General features: G+C 32.6%; 1 protein-coding gene and 1 long non-coding RNA gene across 2 annotated transcripts in view; one reads left to right on the plus strand and one right to left on the minus strand.

Annotated features, from left to right (window-relative positions):
* LOC134713927 (uncharacterized) overlaps positions 1 to 22,100 on the minus strand; it is a 54,582-nt gene that overhangs the window by 197 nt on the left and 32,285 nt on the right. The window lies entirely within an intron of this gene.
* On the plus strand, positions 279 to 21,809 carry LOC134714334 (uncharacterized). Its single transcript, XM_063575572.1, has 13 exons — positions 279 to 608; positions 3,926 to 4,178; positions 4,807 to 5,288; positions 6,617 to 6,715; positions 9,344 to 9,406; positions 10,018 to 10,098; positions 10,878 to 10,981; positions 12,740 to 12,829; positions 14,127 to 14,431; positions 15,567 to 15,742; positions 16,768 to 16,940; positions 18,343 to 18,563; positions 21,568 to 21,809. The coding sequence occupies exons 2-13, from the start codon at positions 3,932 to 3,934 to the stop codon at positions 21,807 to 21,809; spliced, it is 2,283 nt and encodes a 760-aa protein (XP_063431642.1). The 5' UTR covers positions 279 to 608; positions 3,926 to 3,931.

The raw sequence follows: 22,100 nt of genomic DNA on the forward strand, positions 1-22,100 counted from the left end.
CTTTCACAACATTATGGCATGGTATTGGTTGCAAAAATTTGATATTTTTCATTCAAATGCAATATTTTTCATTTAATTGGTATATTTTTTCATTTATATGCAATATTTTTTCATTTATATGCAATATTTTTTCATTTGTATGGTATATTTTTTCATTTATATGCAATATTTTTTCATTTATATGCAATATTTTTTCATTTATATGCAATATTTTTCATTTGTATGGTATATTTTTTCATTTAAATGGTATAATTTTTCATTTATATGCAATATTTTTTATTTTAATGGTATAATTTTTCATTCAAATGGTATAATTTGTCATTCAAATGCAATATTTTTTATTCAATTTGTATAACTTGTCATTGTAATGCAATATTTTTCATTCAATTGGTATAATTGTCGTTTTTTTATTTATATGCAATAATTTTTATTTATATGCAATAATTGCATTATGGGAAATTGTTTGACGTCACAAGGTCAAATTTGCAACAACGTTTGTGATTGGTCGATATAGTCGGGCAGCCCCTGCTTGACTCACATGTTGAAGTTGGCACGTTCTCTATGAACTCCCCTGGTTTGATTAGCTGTTGATATCTATATATGAGAAGGTAACGTTTTGTATAACTGTTTGCCTTCCCCCTTTCTTTCTCAACACGAATGCATGACCAAGAATTAAAAAAACGCGTCGCCCCACTAACTAAATCTTGCGTTCATGCGAGTACGGCATTGCAGGCTGATACTGTTAGTGTTACTGTTAGGATTATGTACCCTTGTGTTGATTCAATACTAAACATATGGAAAGTTTATAGAAAATCCATAGTCCAAATAATTATGACGTCTGGCAAGGCTATTTTGATTTTTTTTCTTGGACGCCTTCCTGCGACCAAAATAGCCTTGCCAGACGTCATAATTATTTAGACTAGAACATGGATCCACAGCCTTTTCTTTTTAATCTTGTTCCCTCAAATAAGGCAATTTAATGACTGATAGATATCGGAGTATTGCTCGAAATTTCCTCAAAACAAGTTTATTACTGTAGTTATAATAATGGTTAAAACAAATAAAAATTTAGCTCAAATTAAGTAGTGCACCTTTTAGGGTGCACTTGACTGGCTCAGCACCAGATGTTTGGGAATTTATAGGTTGCTTATATTTTTTTGTAAACAATTAATAAACACAAGGATTTATATAGTAGTCCTACTATATAAATCCTTGATAAACACAAGCACATTTTAGAAAAGCAAGTGAGTAATCTATGTTTGAAATTTTGTGGATTTTCTATAGAAATCTTGGTTTATTTGCCACAAAGTGCTCGCTTTGTTTATAAAAAATCCGCAAACCAGAACTGGAAGTTGACAGCAGGTTCATCAGATGGAAACACTTGTTGGAAACAGTTGGGGTACATCTAATAACCAATGTAAAAAAGTGCCGAAATATGCACCACAATGGCCGTTTATGGAAAAATTGGAATGTGTTCTAGTTCCCATCTCTGAATCCCCGAAGTAGATTTTTTTTCAACGCCCCACTGTGGTTAATAATTACTATATGTCTTTGCATATTTCAAAACATATTTTTCTTCAGGAATTGTTAGCTCTCTAGAACTTTTATTTGTCAGCATATTTTGTTCATATTTATACACGAGCTATATATTATTCATAGCCTCTCATAGGACAATTTTGAATTTCAGCCAGATTCACTTTTATTTCAAGGAGAAATTGCCCTTTATATGATTGAAAATTTGTCGTTTCCAACTTGTTAGCACTGATTAGGATTATACCCCGCTTTAAAAAAGGGGGGGGGGTATACTGTTTTAACTCTGTCTGTCCATCCATCAGTCCGTCCCATGAATATTTTTGCATTTTTACTCAGGAACTACAATACAATGATTTCTGAAATTCTGTTTCAGGGTTTATGTAATACAGCTATACCGTTTGATGTGTTTTCAGATTCATCACTCAACAACTTCCTGTTTACCGAATACTTGTATGATTTTACACATGTCTTTGATAGCCAAGTTGAAAATTTTCATCACATTTTTTCAGGAACTACAATACAATGATTTCTGAAATTTGGTTTCAGGGTTTATATAAGTCAGCTATACTGTGTGATGTGTTTTCAGATTCATCACTCAACAACTTCCTGTTTACCGAACACTTGCATATTTTTACACTATTAATATTATCCACTTGCGGCGGGGGTATCATCAGTGAGCAGTAGCTTGTAGTTTCACTTGTTTTATATTTTTAATGGATTAAATTTATATTTACATTAGGAAAATGGGGAAGGGGAGGGGGGAATTAGTCCTTTAATATACAAGTAAATATTCCAAATTGTATGTTGAATGTGTCACCATCTTGTTGGTGTTTTGTTCTCCATCCATTGATTTTCTCTCTTTATGGCACCTCGGTATGGATACTTTTGCTTAAAATGCATAAGCCCAAGAACAGGATTTATGGCTCTTTGTTTGACAGAAAAGTGTCATTTTTAACGCCTGTCTAATACTGGACATTTTATTGTATACCATTGTCTGTAACTTTCAATTGGTGAATTGTTTATAACACATTCTGTTTCAACTTGTCAATATTCTGATTTTGTCAAATAGGGAGAGTATGCAAGAATCTGCTTAATAACACCTCCTTAAAATTTAGATAACTGAGGTTTCTCCCCATATCTTAGAAGAATTTGACTCCTGTTGATGCAAATCGTTGTCTTTAAGTATTTTCAGCTATTTTGTGAGAAGTACACGATTGCAAATGTACATATACTATTTTTTTAGTCTGAGGATTTCAGTCCCTTTTTTAATATATAAGGCACAATGGGTACTTGCTTCCATTTGTGTAATCTGAAGCTGGATATACTATTTTTTTTTTAAATAGGACCATGCAGTAACATATATGCAAGAAGCCAGAGAAAACAGTACAACAATATTTTATTTAGCATGTTCAAAAACAAAATAAATGAGAATTTACGTTTTATTCAAACTGTTAAATTGTGACTAATTTTTGATGAAAATCTATTTGTCCCAGTTATCTGTATACCAAAGTCATGACTGAATTCAGTCATCTTGCACTACAACTTTCATCTTAATTTATTAATTGAATATTCAATTGATAATACATTAAAAATTGGAGATTGCCATCGGGGTCACCCCTACCCCATCATGTTTGAACATATTTTAAATGGTTGAGATCCCCACCCCTAAACCATTTATTCTTGTATGTGACAATAAAACAAATAAAACGAAATATTACATGTAGGGGATGTCTATGGGGAGCACCCCCATCCCCTTATGTTTGTTAAATTGTAAATGGTCAAGATCCCCACCCCTTAACCATATTCTTGCATGGGATAACAATGCAATTCAAATGAAATATAGGTAAAGTCTGTGAGGGTCACCCCCGCCCCCTCATGTTTGATAAATTGTAAACGATCAAGATCTTTGTACCTAGACCATATATATGTTCTTGTATGGGACAATAAAACAAATAAAATGAATATGTGACCATAGGAATTGCAAATTAAGGGAGCTTTGTTTGGGAGACTTCGTAAGTTCGTAACAGCATCTTGTTACAATTACTTCTTGTTATAAATGCCATTATGGGTTTCTTGGGCACTCAGATACATTGTAACACAGGCCCGTGGTTGCTAATTTTTATAAAAATGGACTATTCTTACTTCCCTGTATATCTGGCTGGGAACCCAAGTGCCTGTGAAATATAAATAGAGAGGAGAGGATAGGGATATACATGTATTAGAAAAAATATTCAAAATCAATGCCAATGGAAACCAGTATTATATGCACAAGTGAGTTAAAATAGTCCAGTTGTGTTCCCAAATTTCAAATATTTGGTGGCAATTGTCATGATATTTTAGGTGAACGATTCAGGCTCTGATCAATAATTGGTTTCCATATTTCTGTTTTTAGGTTTATATGATGTCAGGTCATATAAAGGTTTCACATAGTGAACTTTGTTATGATGCTGAGGTCTTATTGCCACTTAAAGAAGATGTTTTGGAGAGGGAGACACTCAAATCACAGTTTCCTTCAGCAGTGGGTTTGAGGTACCATGTAGGAGGGGTGTTGAAAGCTGTTGCAGCTGATACAAGAGGGTTTTCTTCTCCAGATGGAGGTTGGGGAACAAGAAGATATATTGTTGTAACAACAGCAGAATGTGCTGGTATGTACATTCATGGTTGGTAGAAAAATCAATTATTTTTTTGTACAACAGAACTACAGGATGTACAGGTGCTGAGCTCTTTGTATTGATGAAACTCAACAAAAAACCTAATAGCTTGGCAAAGATCAGTTGCCCACTTTTGTTGCAGATTGATGAAAAAAAAGTTCAATGAATTATGTCTCGAACAGGCTCTTTTTAAACCTATATATTTTGAGCAAATTCTCATGAATTTTTTTTGCAATACTATCGAAGGATTTAAAAGTATTAGTTGATTGTTCTTTAGGAACTTTGAAAATAAGATATCTGAGTACTATACGACGACTGTGAGTGATTTTGAGCTTTCTACTGTTTTGGAAAATAAGGGTTGAAACAGATGATAAAAAGGGTGAAAGGATTTTTGATACCTAATTTAAACTTCAGTACTTTTAGTTGAGTACATGACGACCAAAAAATGTGTTGAAAAATTATGGTATGATACCGTCTTCATCTGTGTCTTTAAGTTGGGATACATGTACCTGAAGTAATATCTTTCCAAATAATTGTTTAGTTTAAAATTTTGTCATGATAATCGCCAACTGCTTTAATTTTATCTTTTTAATTTTACTATGATAATATTTACTTAATATAGGACAAGCAAGAGATATCATTGGCAACAGGCCAAGTACAAGTGGATTGGCTCAGCAGATTACTTCTGTGTTTAAGTCGTCAAAAGCCACTTCACACCCAAGGACACATTTCTCACCAATACAGGGAGCTGCCTCCAGAAAAGACATTAGACAACAAATGAAAAAGAAGAAGAAGTTATTTGAAAAGTCATATAAAGTTGTTTTTATTGGAAATATAAAATTGCCAGGCATTCTGTGTGCAGATATTATCCTAGAAGAAGGATTAATTAACATAAGTTCGGAGGATACAGAGGACACTATTAAAAACAAACTACTTGACATATTTGACAGCACTGACAAAGATCCCACCAAGATCATTTTTTTATCGTGCTCACACAAAAAATTATCCAAACCAAATGTACCATCAACATTCAAATTTGATGGAATAGGGCTGAAGGCTCTGATTGGTCAAGGGAAGCTTTATGTTCTCGTCGAGGGCCCTGAGGTTTGTACATTGTATTTTATCATTCATTGTACAATATTTCCAAAAAAATGGAATTAGAAAAATTCTGGTAGATTCAACACAAGAAATGAATATTGATATACAAAAAATAGTGTCCTGTGAAAATATGGAACAAGTGAAAAACTACAGACTTTGATTAAGAATATTACATGCAACTTTAATTCAGAATAACTGGAAAATAACATGAACAGTTTAAAGGAAAATAACAAACTCTTTCTTTTATACAAAAATATTAAAGTCAAACAAGACCAAAAATTTTATCTTCATCCAAATTTTTGAAACAAACTAGACATTTATTTACAAAAAGTTAGAATTAGTTACCATAATTTGATCATTGAAGGGCAGATAATCTAAACATACCTCAAAACAATAGAACGTTACGTCGTGTCCAACTTGTAAAACCTTAGATGAAAATCACTTTCTCCTCCACTGTCAAATCAATAATGCTTTACATATAAAACCTTTTAATGCCATGGCAATAGATAATGCTATGTTTCCAAATCTATCTGATACTGAAAAACTAGTAGTCCTACTAAATCCGTCAAATATAAACCAAGTGTCAGAAAAAACAGGTTCCTTTATTATGTTTTTAACAACAGTCTTTTAAGAACTGAGGACAGGGAACTCTTAGTTAGTTTTACTTGTGTATATTTAGATATGTGTGTGTTCCACTCAGTTATTTTATTGTTGTTGTTATTTTTGTTTATGTTAAAAGTATAATGTTACTTATATGACAAATACAGTTTAATATTGTATAACTATACATGAAGGACAACTACACATAAGCATTGATCACAAAGTTAACTGTTACCTGAGAAAGTAAACAGTAAAACACCTACTTATAGTTGTATGACAAAATATGGGCCGCAAAATATTTATTAAAGAATTAATAACATCAAAGAGGGGGGGGGGGGGCAAGAGGGGGTCCAATAAAAGTTAACAAAAAATACATTCTCACAATAACAGATAACAAAAAAAGTAAAAGTCCTATAACAGCAACAGAAATAGTCAATAACAGATAACAGCATTTTTTTTCTTCAGAATAACAGATAACAAAGATTCAAATTGGCCCATAACAGCATAACAGTTATACCCCTTGCCCCCCCTCATCAAAATGTATTATGAGTCTTGAGGGAGTTGCAATATCCATTTAAAGGAAAGAAATATAATTTAATGTAATGTTCTTATTTTAGGTGCAGATTTTTACAATGTTCGTTAACACACATAAAAAGTTTTCTAATTAGTGACATAGTATATTACTGCAAAAATATTGATAGCTAGTTGTTTTACAAGTATGAATTCATTTTTAGTTTGAAAATGATAAGGACATGATGGATCAAAACAAATTAGATGACACAGACATGACAGACGAGGAACTTCCAGTATTCGGCAAGACACACTCTTTACAGGTAATTATGCAGCATCATAACATTTTAGAGCTCAAAACCATAGAACACAGGATATAACACATGTAGTTTTAATCGACAATAAATCAAACGTTTCTTAGTGGTGGTCGCACTATAGTAATCAGTCTACAGCTGCCACTCAAAACAAAATCATGTCTAGCATGTACCTAAAATTTGTGATTTAGGCTTTTATTATTTTGCATGTGGATAGATCACATGAAGGTGATAAAATCTGCTCTTGCTACATGTAGGATGATGGTCTTTTACCTTCAAGTTAGATTAATGATTTTTGGCTGGATTTTGCGAGTTGAAAAATCAGCTGAATTATAATATGTGAATGTTGGTCGCAGGGAAATACTGTATTTTTAATATTTATCTCAGGAACTAAAAATCGCAGGCTCTTCATATTTGGTATGCAGCTTCTGTATGGGCTCTCACATCAATGAGATGTGATTTCAGAGTGAGGTTTGTAGCTCTTCTTCTTGTTTTAACAAAAACTGGCCCTTTCTGTCTTTGACCCATTTCAATTTTACATGATTCATGCTTTCCTATATGATGTGTTCACTGTTCATATGGAATCATTTTTTTTAAGAATGTCTTTCTGTAATTCTGTTTTGTATGAAAAAATAATTTGTACATTTTATAAATACAGGATAAAAACAATATTTGTACAGTGGCAGAAAATTGTATTCGTACTCGACACACAACAGGTATGAAATGCTTGGTAATCCTATCATACTCACTCTATGTACCTATAGATTAATATTCTTATCCAAGTGCACTTCATGTATATACTGATACATATAATATATTTTTATGTCGCCTGTTTTTTATATAGGGGTCACTTTGACAAAATCCATCTTTCCAAAACCTTTGCCGCATGCACCGCAATGTTGTCACACATTTTCATTGCAGTTTTCTTAACTACATGCAGCAGACTTTTAATATTTTGGAGAATGCTTTATCTGGAAGTACTATGACGCGTAAAGCATTTTCATGGCTTTGCTTAATTCCTATTTAATACCAAAAACTTTGATATTTAAGGCATGCTGGTCAAATATGTATGCAAAATTTCATTGCAGTTTTCTTTACAACTACATGCAGTACAGACATTTGATATTTTGCATCTCTATGCTTTATCCTTTAGAATTGTTTTTCATTGCACTGTCACTCAACTACATCCTGTTTATCAAAAACTTTGAAATTACACATGGTGGACTGCGGACATAAATAATGTGTGCAATGCTATCAATAAAATGCAGGCGACATACAGGTTCCCTTGAAGACAGTACAGTCTAGTTTGTAATTAACAATTGTGCATGTAACACTAAATAGCAATCTTGTGACACATTCAGATAAATGGACCATCATGATGATGTTAACGTTAAGCTTTTCATGAAATAAATTTTATATCTTTTGCCCCTACAACAATTTTTTTTTATATAGATCGATTGACTCGCTGACGTTCATTCTTTTATAAAACATATTTTCATGACCACACTTTGTTAGCTAAATTCATGCATTTTTAAAAATGATTTTTTAGTTTGTTTATGGTTGTGACATTTACCATATTAACACTTTTCAGAAGAAAAATGACACCTTTGCATTAAAATTATGAGGGGGGATGTCTAGGAAAGGGAAAGAAAAAATATTGAGTATCCAAATTGTCTGAAAATGAGCAAACAACATAGGGCCATGTGAGCTATTGTTGTCACTGAGCGTCCGTCCTTGTCATAAATTTAAATAAAAATCTTCTCCCACTCTGATAATAACTGAACAGATTGGGACCAAACTTGGCAAAAACATTATCAGGGTTTCTATTTAAAATTGTAAGGAAAATTTTGATTCGTCAAAAACATGACTGCCATGGCTAAAAATAGACCATGGCATCCAACACCTGGGTTTTGCATGTATTTACTTAAAAACTGTTACAGATATCAAAATTCTAGTATAAGATTAAATTGATAAGTACATAATAAGATCTACCCATACAGACATTTTAAAGTCAATCTGATATTAACCAGTCCAGGTGGTATGGCCTTTTATTTAATTTTTCTCTTTTGTGCACTTGAAAACTGCAAAATGAAAATTGCAAATTGTTCAGCTCATTAAGATCTACAAAAAAGTTAGCAGGGGCAAAATTGTCAGTTTTATTGTACATGTACATGATGTATCTCACTTTAAATACTTCAAGTTTTGTATTCTTCGCATATTTTTGCTTATGACTCTGGAAAACGGTACATTAGCTAGATCCAAAAAATTGCAAATTGTTCAGTTGATTTAGGGCTACAATGAAATCATCAGGGGCAAAACTGTCAGAATTTCACATGTTTTTGCTTGTATCTTGAAAACCATTACACAGTTTTATAAGCACTAAATTAATGTTGAGCTCATCTACTAGAGCTTTAAAAAGTCCTCACAACAAAAAATGAAAAAATAACAAACAATAGGTCTTAGCAGTGGGGTACAGAACAAAATAAAGGGGTCAATATGCATTTATTTGCTTATTTTTGCATGTAAACTATTGTATCAAAGTCAAAAGCATATGAAAGCTATTTTAATGGTAAACATGATATTCCGAGTTGAATTGCAATTAAATGTACACTTCTTTTTTCATGTGTTAATATGCAGATACCCCAAGCAGACACAAATGCAAGTATGAACAGTGACCAGGAAAATACAGGCTCATCCGCAGTTAGTATTTATGATTTAAGTTTTAGACTTTTTGTTGTTGTTTTTTTGTGATGAAATGAATAAACACTCATGGAAATATACAATATGGTTATTGTTGGGCTCCACAACATATATGCTTTATTTTAAAAAAAAATGGCATTTGCTTCAATGACAGTGTTTATGTTTAATGTAAATCCAATTGCAAACAGCATTCCATGATGTGCTATAAGTTTTAAGTGTACAGTATGAAACTACTTCCCGAACAGCTCTTTGTACATGTTGTATGCAATAAATTGAATTAGTGTTCAGAGAGAGTCATATCTCTTGCACGTAAAAGACACCCTTGTAGATTTCGAAAAAAAGAGCAGGGTAATGCCGCTACAAGCAGCACTAGCACCTGCAAGTGGAAAGGGATTAATATAAGATGAAAAACTTGTTTCCCAATCCAGTATAATTAAATATGTTTAAACTAATAAATTATTATATGCAGTATTCTATGAATTTAGTGCTAAATATTACTTCAATATTTTGAAGTGTATGTTTCTGGTGTGTATTTTTGACACACTCCTGTAGGATAATAATCCTGAAGGAATTTATTGAACTAGGATAATATAGTTTTATGAATATTGTAGAAACCACAAACAGACATCACCAAAACTGTGCAAAGTCAAGATATAGTGGAAGGTGATCCGGAAGATACAGGCACACCGACAGTTAGTATTTACATGTAACTTAGCTATTCCATTAGAATGGATGTGAAAAGGTTTTATTATGAAATGTGTGTCATGCATCTTTTTAACAAACTCATTACATTATAAGTCTTTATCATGACCTCAAATGTTATTGCTTTTTTAAGATCCTAGATTGATTGTCATATGCAAACAGAACTTCAAAATTTTCAGTTTGTTTCATCCTTGTGAGCACTGTGGATTTAATATATTTCAATGGACTTTGATTAAACTAGTTACAGAGTATTCTACATGTTCTAGGAGGCACTATTACAAAATTTGCATTTTACATACAACAAGTACTGAAAATTTGTTATTGCATTAAAAGAAAGGCCCCAAATTTATTTCAATCTCTTGTTCTAAATAGCTCTTTACGCCACAGGTGATCAATTTTGATTTAAATCTACCAGTATCAGTTCTGAACTGAGTTTCTGTAATCTTTAGTAATGGACAATTCAGATATTTCAATGCCTGCCGAAACTATTATTAAAGAAATGTCAAAAAGAAAACAAAAGTGGCTAGGGAGATTTCATTTCAGAAAAATGGCAGTATTAACTGAATCTGTAAATAGTGAGCAGTAGGTCTTAGAAAGTGAAACCTGATTTAGATGACAAGCAGTATACATTTGTTAAAAAATCAAAATGAATTAAAATAACATGCATGTATGATACGTTGAAATGCTATATGTGCTGACCAAGAATACTCTGCAATTGTTTTACAATTTGAAATTGGTTAATTTTAAGACGGATTACCCTGTTTTATAGATAACATTTCATCCATCGTGCTTAGAACGTAGAGAGCGTAGATCTCGATTAAGCTTGCGGTCATCTACTGGTAATGATGCTCTGGCATGTCCTTCAACTTACAGGTATTTTATTTGTAGATAATCTGGACACAATTTCTTGATATAATGAATCACTGTTACCTATATTTTTTACTTGACCAGTCAGGGCTTTAAAAGTGATTTCGCTATTGAAAAATGAAAAATGTTTACAAAATTAGAAACAGACTTTTTAAAATCACTGAAATAAGTGATTTGAGATGTAAACATTAAATCACTTATGAAAGTGATTATAACATTTTCTTGATAATTTATCCACAAGCTAGATCTACATTGGGTTTAAAAAACAACTATTCTATTGAAAAAACAACTGAATACATACAAAAATGCTCTTTTGCTAAATTAGTATGTCAGTTTTAACAATTTATTTGGATTATGCTTAAACTGGAATAATCTGTAGATAAGGTCAAAACCTTGAAGTAAATCATTCTAATTATAAAGAAAACAAATCAGGTTACATAAATGTGTTGACTTTTATGTTATTGATAGAGTAGTTAATGAAAATTTGATTACAGAAAAATTCCCAAGGGTTCTTTTAAAAGCTTCAGCACACTAACTTACTGCCCCAGCGCACTGATGAAATTGATATATCAAGATTAAGATATTTGATCTATGTAGACAAATTACAGAAAAAATTGCCATTTTATGGAAAATTAGTGAAATCAGCATTTGAAGATCAAAGAAAACACCAAAATCACTTAAATAAGTGATTACTGAAATTTGAAAATCACTGAAATAAGCGATAATGAAATCACTTGTTTGAGTCATACCCCTGACTGTTGACTGACTTACATTTAAGTTTACTTCAAAGTTCACATCTTTCTTAGTAATACCAATTCACATACAGAATTTTTTTCTTATAAATGCTCACAAATCTACAAATTTTTTGTCATTCACAGCAAGCATTGGAATTTAACTCTTAAAACAACTCTTATACATTCTGCTGATCCCTGATTTGACATGTCAAATAATTTTCAACAAATGGCTGATTGTTTTTAGATAACTTCATTCGTAAATAGCTCGCCATCCAGTCTTAGTCATTTGTAAAGCATTGTTAACTTAATGTAACAACACAAACACTATTCTTAAAGAATGGTGAAAAGTCTTTTGTGTGTAATTGAATACGATTGCTTTATGAATCAATTACAAATGATTGAGTATAGTTTATAATTGGTTGGCCACAAGTTTAGGAATAAATTTAAATACTTTCTTGATGTATATGAATATACATTTCCGATTGTTTTGGGATATATTCGAGTACTTTGCAAATGTATTTGATATTGATTTAAGATTTAGGTTTGATTGATTGGTTAAGGTTTAATGCCCTATCAGCAGCTTGTGAAAGTTTTATGAATCTGGTAAAGTTTTTAGATTCGTAAGCAATCGTAAGAAAAATTTGTGTATGTGAAGTGTTATAACTATACATGGTAGATTCATCTAACCTTGTATTTGCATGCATCCTAGATAGTAGATTATCATCTAGGCAAAGTCATGTGTTTCGCAGTTGAACACTCAGACAATATTAAGAACAAGACAAACTAAGTGATAGTTGATTATTTATATTTTTGTCAAAGATTTGATACAAAAATCCAGCATACTTTATATGTATTTTTTCAATTGAATATCCGTATTGGTGACAAGTACCTAACCTGGAGGTTTCAACGTAAGTTGTGTCATAAATGTCTAACTTCATATAAACATTACAGACATAAAAAATAGCATTGAGTAAAAAGGAAAACAGAATGAATAATAGGTTAATCAAACCAAGATTTATTTATTACTTAGGTCATATGTCCAGCTGTTTGAAACTGAAATAGTAACAGTTGATGACTCCGATGATGAAGGTGACAAAACCATATACCAATGGATGGGTACGTATTTGAAGATTTCATGTTTATTTATGTATACTTAAATTGCACTAAAATTGGGATTGATTTTGGGAGTTTTGGTCCCAACAGTTTAGGAATTGGGGGCTAAAAAGGGCCCAAATAAGCATATTTTTTTATTTTCGCACTATAATTTAAGTTTAAGTAAATAGAAATCTATGAAATTTTGATACAAGGTTTATGACCACAAAAGAAAGGTTGGGATGAGTTTGGGAGTTTTGGTCCCAACAGTTTAGGAATTAGGGGCCAAAAAGGGGCCCAAATAAGCATTTATCTTGGTTTTCGCACAATAACTTTAGTATAAGTAAATAGAAATCTATGAAATTTAAACACAAGGTTTATGACCACAAAAGGAAGGTTGGGATTGACTTTGGGAGTTTTGGTCCCAACAGTTTAGGAATAAAGGGCCCAAAGGGTCCAAAATTAAACTTTGTTTGATTTCATCAAAAATTAAATAATTGGTGTTCTTTGATATGCCTAATCTAACTGTGTATGTAGATTCTTAATTTTTGGTCCTGTTTTCAAATTGGTCTACATTAAGGTCCAACGGGTCCAAAATTAAACTAAGTTTGATTTTAACAAAAAATGAATCCTTGGGGTTATTTGATATATGCTGAATCTAAAAATGTACTTAGATTTTCTATTATGGGCCCAGTTTTCAAGTTGGTTCAAATTGTGGTCCAAAATTTAACTTTGTTTGATATCAACAAAAATTGAATCCCTGGGGTTCTTTGATATGCTGAACCTAAACATGTATTAAATTTTTGATTTTAGGCCAAATTTTCAAGTTGGTCCAAATTGGGGTCCAAAATTAATCTTTGTTTGATTTCAACAAAAACTGTATATATGGGGTTCTTTGATATATGCTTAATCTAACCATGTATTTAGATTTTTGATGTTTGGGCCCGGTTATCAAACTGGTCCACATTGAGGTCTAAAGGGTCCAAAATTGAACTTTATTTGATTTCGTGAAAAATTGAATTCTTGGGGTCCTTTGATATGCTGAATCTAACCATGTATTTTGATTTTGGATATTGGACCATAATAGGTAATGTCCAATTTAAAGTTTTTAAGTTTAAGTTCTTAGACCACATTCATTATGTGTCAGAAACCTCTGTTGTGTCAACTATTTAATCAGAATCCAAATTCAGAGCTGTATCAAGCTTGAATGTTGTGTCCATACTTGCCCCAATGTTCAGGGTTCGAACTGTGCAGTCGTATAAAGCTGCGCCCTGCGGAGCATCTGGTTATCCCTTTCATTGGTGATACTTTTTTGTTCATTTTAGTGATATCAGTTTGCCAGAGTTATTAATAAAGTTACAGTCACAGGTTGACCTGGAGAAGATAACGAAATTCAATATCAACAGAAACCTTGTTTTAGATGGTGCTCGGAGAGCCATCAAAAGGAAATCCTTCTGTGCTAAAAGCAAGATAAGTGTGAAGTTTACGGACGATGTAGGAATCGCAGAAGGTGCCGTAGATGAAGGTGGACCAAAAAGAGAGTTCTTGAGAATGCTGATGAAAAAGATCCAATACCTGCACATTTTTGAAGGTCCTGAAAACAGAAGAATTTTGGCCTATAGTACATCAGGTGAATTTATATTGTCTCATCTTGGTGAAAGATTAAAAAAGGAATTTCATGTATTCTCTATACAGTTACATTTTTATGTCTCCCACTTTATAGGGATGGAGAGGTATTTTGTCATGTTTAATTATCAGTCATCTGGGTGAAGGTTTGCAATTGTTTCTCCATAGGCCGTAATGGTAACGTTTTCTTCTGTTGCTCAGTCCATATCGTTAACTTGGATATATATGATGGCTCGTTTTGAAGCTGAGAATTTCTTATTTGTGGTTAAATTTTCAGGGTACGAAGTGAGATTACTTTTTCTGTAAATTAGCAAACCCAGAGTATTCTTTTGTGATGCGGCTCCTTGTGGTCAAAAATCCCTGTTTTAACACAATAAGTTCTTTGAACTTTTAATAGCTCCATAGTTTTTACACATTTATTCTATGTCCCTCTACTTTCCTTATCACCACAAATGGTTAAGCTCAATCATTTGTAAAAAATAGAAACATGTCCAATATCAATACACAGAGATTTCTTGTACACATTACTTGGGGTTCCTCATCTAGAGCTGGTGCATTAGGGATCTTGACCCATCTCTCACAATAACCCTCACACCATTTACAATAGGGGACACTTTGGGGATCTAGACACTTGTTACGGTTTTAAAGGGAAGGACCATTTTTATGCCTCATTTATGGGCATTATGTTTTCTGGTCTGTTCGTTCATTTGTTCTTCCGTCTGTCTGTCCGGCTTCAGGTTAAAGTTTTTGGTTGAGTTAGTTTTTGATGAAGTTGAGGAAACTTAGTATACTTGTACCTTATGATATTATCTTTCAAATGTTAATGCCAAATAAGAGTTTTTACCCCATTTTCACGGTCCACTAGACAGAAAATTATAATGCAGATGGTGCATCCATGTATTAGGGACACATTCTTGTTTCCCTCATTTTGGTTCTGATTTCTGGAAGGTCTGTGAAACACAAAACAAACATGATATATATTATATCACTGAATCAGGGATTGATAATATATAGTTATGAATAGTAAAATTTATTCTTTGACATCTATCATGTCTATTAAGGCCTCTAAATGTTAAATTTAATATATCTTAAATCTTTTATCACATTTTAGCAAAATATTTAGTTTTGTTTTATTGTAGCCCTAGAAGACAATCTGTACAGAGATGTTGGATTATTCTTTTCCCTATCCATTGTACACGGAGGACCATCACCAAAATTCCTTTCTCCAGTTATGTACAATGCGTTGGTAGGACAAGCTGGAGAAAGGAATATTGAAGATATAGCAGATGGTGACTTGAGAGGAGAAGTTCAAAAGGTAGTATTTAGAAAGTATTGGATTGATAATAAGAATTGTTATAGAAAATAGGGGTAGAATGCAGTTTTTGGCTTATAACTCAAAAACCAAAGCATTTAGAGCAAATCTGACGAGATTAAATTGTTAATTAGGTTAAGATCTATCTCCCTGAAATTTTCAGATGGATCGGACAACCGGTTGTTGGGTTGCTGCCCCTGAATTGGTCATTTAAGGAAATTTTGCCGTTTTTTGTTATAATCTTGAATATTATTATAGATAGAGATAAACTGTAAACAGCAATAATGTACAGCTAAGTAAGACCTCGAAGGCTAGAAATAAGGCAACATTTGACCAACATGGTCAATTGACCCCATAAGGACTTACTGTCCTTTATAGTCAATTTTTAACAATTTTCATAAAATTTGTAAATTTTTAATAACATTTTCCACTGAAACTACTTGGGCCAAGTTCATTATAGATAGAGATAATTGTAAGCAGCAAGAATGTTCAGTAAAGTAAGATGTACAAACACATCACCATCACCAAAATGCAATTTTGCCATGAATTCATCTGCTTCCTTTGTTTAATATTCACATAGACCAAGGTGAGCGACACAGGCTCATTAGAGCCTCTAGTTTTGTTAATTAGCTTGAAGATATTGATTTGATTATTGGTTACAGATCAAGATCAAATGTTGTTCTGGTTTGATGAGATGTTGAGCACAGTTATGGTCGTTGGATAGTTTAAACTTTTTTATTCTTCAAGCTTGAAGAATTTGACTTGATGCTTGTTATATACTTTACACTGTTACAAGTTATAGATCATGATCGCATATTGTTCCAATAAAATGAATTTTTAACTGACTGTATAATGTCATGCAATACTCACAGAATGCCTGTTTTAACCCAATTTAAACAAATTAGCAGATAATTCTATTTTCTAAATATATATATATGTAGTTCTTGCTGGCTATATACCTATGTGCTAAATGTCACCTGACACTTAGATTGTTGATAGAGTTTTAATAACCTGTTTTTCTTTTTTAGTTAAAAGATGCATCAAGTTTGCAAGACTTGAACAAACAAATGAATGCAATGTCAACCCTGTTGATAACAGCGGGATGTTTCAGGCCTATATTGAACATGCAACAAAAAGATAAATTAATCATGGATATTGTCAGATTTTTGGTCCTGGAAAGAACCAGTACTCCTCTTCACCAGTGAGTAATATTTTATTTTTGATTGGAAAACTGGGGCCCTTTATAGGTTATTGTTCCGTGTTGAAGGGTGTACATTGACCTCTAACGGTTTACTTTTTTAAATTGTTATTTGGATGAAGAGTTATCAGTTGGTTATGTCATTGGCACTCATACATCATCTTCCTAAGTATTGTATGGTATTAGAGAGACAGGACTGACACTTCCATTCAACAGAAAATGAAATACTCTGGACTGAGTGGGTAAATTATAGATTAATATCTCCTTAAAGGAAAATGTCATCAATACATGCAATGACATGAAAAGTGGAGGGTATTAAGTATAAACTCTTTTTAAAAGTCATCAATGAGAAGTTTTTCACATGCAATCATTTCTGTTGAACTTGAATGTATTACAAAGCATCCTTAACCTGATAACCTGTTTCATCTAAAAGACCCTGCTGAAAATGGAAATGGTGACCTGAAGATGTTTGTAAACTATATAGCTATTATGAAACTTTTAACTTAGGTTTTTTCAACAACATTAAAGTCTTGTTGCAGGATATAATGTGTAATTCTTTTGTGAACAGTTAATATAGATGTCTCTCTTTCAAAGAATGAAGACATATTATTTAAGTGTGAATTCCTCATACAAAATTTTATCCATGTCATGACTTTTTATGCCCCATGTTTTCTGGTCTGTGCATTTGTTCATTCGTTCGTTTGTGCATCCGTCCGTTTGTCCCACTTCAGGTTAAAGTTTTGGTTAAAGTTCTTGGTCGAGGTAGTTTTTGATGAAGTTGAAGTCCTTATGATATGATCTTTCTAATTTTAATGCAAAATTAGCAATTATCCCCCATTTTAACGGTACACTGAACATAGAAAATGATAGTGCGGATGGGGCATCCGTGTACTGGGGACACATTCTTGTTTCTCTTTTGAAGTAGATATCTATAATTTGGTACATGGGTGCATCATGTCGAGGACATGTGTTGCTAACTAGAGTCAGTAACGAATCACAGTAACCTTTGACCTCGAAGTCAAATACATTCAAAAATTTGTCTAGGCTATAGGCTTTTGGTATTTTGTATGTGAGTATATATCACCTAATTTAAAAAAATTAGTGACCTTGACCTTTGACTTTAAGGTCCAATAATTAAATGAAGTCTATTTATGTCCCCAACATCTTCAAGTGCAACACAAAAGGGATATATGCATTTTCTTCCACCAAACAAATAGTGAGATGAGGTGAATTGTCTGTCGTGTCTTTCACTTATCATTCTCAAGATTGCCATTTAAAGATTATCACAAATATTATTCTTCTAATAGGTTCTATTTTTGTTTAATTCAGCTGAATACAATGCATATCTTAAATATGTTTACATGGTTGATATGTTGGTGTTTAATAAACTGGTATACAATTACAGGTTGCGTGATGGGTTACAGACACTTGATGTATTAACGTACATTCAAAAGCATTATAAAGCATTTAAGGATTTGTTTGTCTGTCAAGGAAATGAAAAATTGACCGCTGAAATGATGGAGGTGGTGTTTATGGATATCAAAATGTCAGTTCCAGGCAGCAACAGAAGACGGGACGAGGAGAACATTGTTGGATATTGGAGAGATTTTTTAATTGACTTGCAAGGTACTTGTAAAATATATGCCTCACATCTTCTTTTTATTATATAAACATAAAATTTGATTCAACACCACCACTTCTGGAAGCACATATTCTGATCTGGAATTTTAATTTTTCTATATGAAGGCTTAATTTAAAACATAAGAATTAATGCTCTTGATCTTTAATACATGTATATTTTAATTCTTAACCAAAATTAGAGTTTCCTGCATTGCAATATTGTAAGGGACAGTCATTAGAAAGAAACTTATGAAACCAAGCATTATCAGAAACAGAAGAAAGTAAATATTGTTTGTTTGGATATATAGGGTAAAACTACCCAAAAGGACTGAATAGCATTCTTATATTTTCTATACATGTATGCCCTTTTACAAGACTTATGGTATAACGTTTACCGTCCGTCTTCAACATTTCCGACATTATCTCAAATACGCTTTAACCACTATGCATAAAACTGTATTGAATTGTTATATCTTTTGATTTGAGCTCCCTTTTGTTTTTTTACAAATTTCAAATTTACGTTTTCCAAGTATTGGGAGTTTTACTAAAGGGGTGATTTTCCAGTTTTTGGACAAGAACTTGAAAAAAAAATCACCAACTTACTAGAAACTGTTTAATTCTATTCACATGTGCTCCCTTTTGATTTTTATACGACTGCAAAAAATTTGCGTTCGTATATTGCTATCACGTCTTCGTCGTCGTTGTCGTCGTCCGTAGACAGATTGGTTTCCGGACAATAACTTCAGTTTAAGTGAATGGATCTCTGTGAAACTTAACCAAAAGGTTCAATACCACAAAAGGAAGGTTGGGATTGTTTTTGGGGGTAATGATCCCAACCGTTCAGGAATTATGGGCCAAAAACAAGCATTTTTCTAGTTTCCGGACAATAACTTGTGAATAAATTTTTGATTGCTCTGAAATTGTACCACAAGGTTCAATACCACAAGTAGAAGGTTGGGATTGATTTTGGGGGTATTTGCCAAAACCGTTTAGGAATGAAGGGCCAAAAAGGGGCCCAAATCAAGTATTTTTCTAGTTTTCAGACTAACTTGTGTTAAAGTTTATGGATATCTCTGAAATTGTACCACATTTTACAAAAATAAAATTTCTTAACATTTTTTTTTTGTGGGGGGGGGGGGGGGGGGGGGTAAAAAAAAAATATTTGGGGGGGGGATTTTTTTTTCTTCAAGATTAACGAAATTACCCTTTTTTTGGAAAAAAAATTTGGGGGGGGGGTGGGCAATTTTTTTTTTTTAATTTTAGGATTTCTCACAATTTATTTTGCTTTTTTTTTGTCTATAGTCTAAACACAGGTATTGCACAACAGCAGTGTATTGCGCAACAGCAAATTGTATTGCGCAACAGCATGAAATCTTCAATTGAAAATAAATTCAAATCATTTAACCAATTTTAAGTTCTTTGACTACATTTATTCTGTGACAGAAAACTATTATGTGTCAAATATTTAATTAAAATCCAAATTCAGCCTCTATCTCACAATGCATGTTAATATACCGAAGGCAACCAAGTTGCGAAGGAAATGATGTTTTTGACTTGTCCACAGTCAATCCCAACTTTTTTTCAAAAATTTGCAGATAAAAGTATACCATTCTTTCTGCTCTGCTGATTTGACTGAAATTATGTGCCTTCAACTTTGAAACTTCACCAATTTCACAGTCCATTGAACATGGAAAATGATAATGCGAGTAGGGCATCCCTGTACTTAGGACACATTCTTGTCATTGTTTTTATCTTTAAAAAAATTAGGGACCAGTGATATAATAAACCATGTAAAGACAGACTTTGTTTTTTTAAAGCAATTGCCAGGCATGGGGTGGTCTGTTATTCTGTAAACATTTAATTTTTACCCTTTTTTTCTCTAATCTTCAAAAAATTAGTCTATTCTTCAAAAGTGATTTTTTTACGCATTATTCTCTAATTTTTTCCCCAGTTTTCTTTGATAGAAGTATCGGAAACCAGTTCACATTGACTGAATCCTATAGTCTGTTATCACGAAACCAAAAAAAGTTTACAGAGTTTGTTTTCACTTTTATATTTTTACAAATTTCTTTAAATTTTAAGAAAGGAAAATTCTGTAAACACTTAACTTTTAGCGTTTTCTTTTATTAATTATTCAATATTCATTATATTTTTAGACCACACATTTCTCTAATCTTCATTTTTTTGCCCGTTATTCTCTAATCTTCATTTTTTAAGGGCATTATTCTATAATCATTTAACCCCATCCAAACCCTCAATTATGCCTTTGCAAAACTTAGCCGACAACGGAATGTGAAATGTAGTTGACACAGACAGTTGGAGCTTAATGTGTTTTTTTTCTATGCATAAAAGAACATTGCAATTTCTTCACGAGAAAGGAGAAGTTGCGATCGGGGCACGTTCAAAACTCTGTCACAGTAACTTTGACGCACGGTCCGAAGTCGTACGTGGACGTAAACAATTAGCTAAACATAGGCGGATCCAGGGAGGGACCCTGGGGGTCCGGCCCCCCTTTCGTGGGAAACATTTGGTTGATTATATAGGGAATCACTGAAGCATGACTGGAGCTCCCCCCTTTATGAAAAATTCTGGATCCGCCACTGCTAAAACAAGGAAACTGTCAATAAGATGTTTAAAAAAATGTTAACTACTACTAGTATACAGCAATTGCTTTTACAGCCTTTAAGGCTTTGATTTCATATTGGGACCTCATTGAGATGTGAAGCATAAAAAATATTGTTCATGTAGTAATATGAAAGTTTATTGAGTGAGGTTGTTTAGCTTTTATAGCCAACTAAAGTTCAACTTTGTTACATAACATTTAATGAATCAGTTATCCTCTTTGATTTTTGTATAATTATGACTATATGGACATTCCCTGTGATCAATCTACTACCAGCTTGGCTGTTGGTTTTGGTCGATCAATTACTTACCTGGTTTGTATAAACATGAGTAAACCTCAACTGAAGTCAACATTTTGTATAAAGTTTTAATATTTGTCTTATTTCAGAAGATGAGGATGGTGAAATTACCTTAGGTGATGTTTTATCATTTGCAACTGGAGCAGACTGTGTACCTCCATTAGGATTTGATCCATCACCATCTATTACTTTTCTTCATGACTCAGGATTGTTTCCAAAAGCAAACACATGCTCAATGGAGTTGAAGCTTCCAGTTTCAGAAGATTTTAATACATTCAAAAAAAACATGACTTTTGGAATTGCAAACTCACCAGGCTTTGGACTGGCATAAACCATTCATGGGAGTCTTTAATTTTAATACTCTTCCATACTTCATCTTCATTTTTTGTCTTGCCTGGTACAAAGGTTGTTACAAATACAAATTTGAATATTTCTGTATAAATATATTGATTATATAAATTCTTATACAAATGGTATCATGTTGTCGTTGTCCATAGACATTTGGTTTTCACACAATAACTTAAGTATAAGTAAATAAAAGTCTATGAAATTTAAACACATGTTTTTTTTACCACAAAAGGAAGGTTGGGATTGATATTTGGAGTTTGGTCCTAACAGTTTA

The sequence above is a fragment of the Mytilus trossulus genome, chromosome 4, assembly GCF_036588685.1.
Source record: "Mytilus trossulus isolate FHL-02 chromosome 4, PNRI_Mtr1.1.1.hap1, whole genome shotgun sequence".
Classification (NCBI taxonomy): domain Eukaryota; kingdom Metazoa; phylum Mollusca; class Bivalvia; order Mytilida; family Mytilidae; genus Mytilus; species Mytilus trossulus.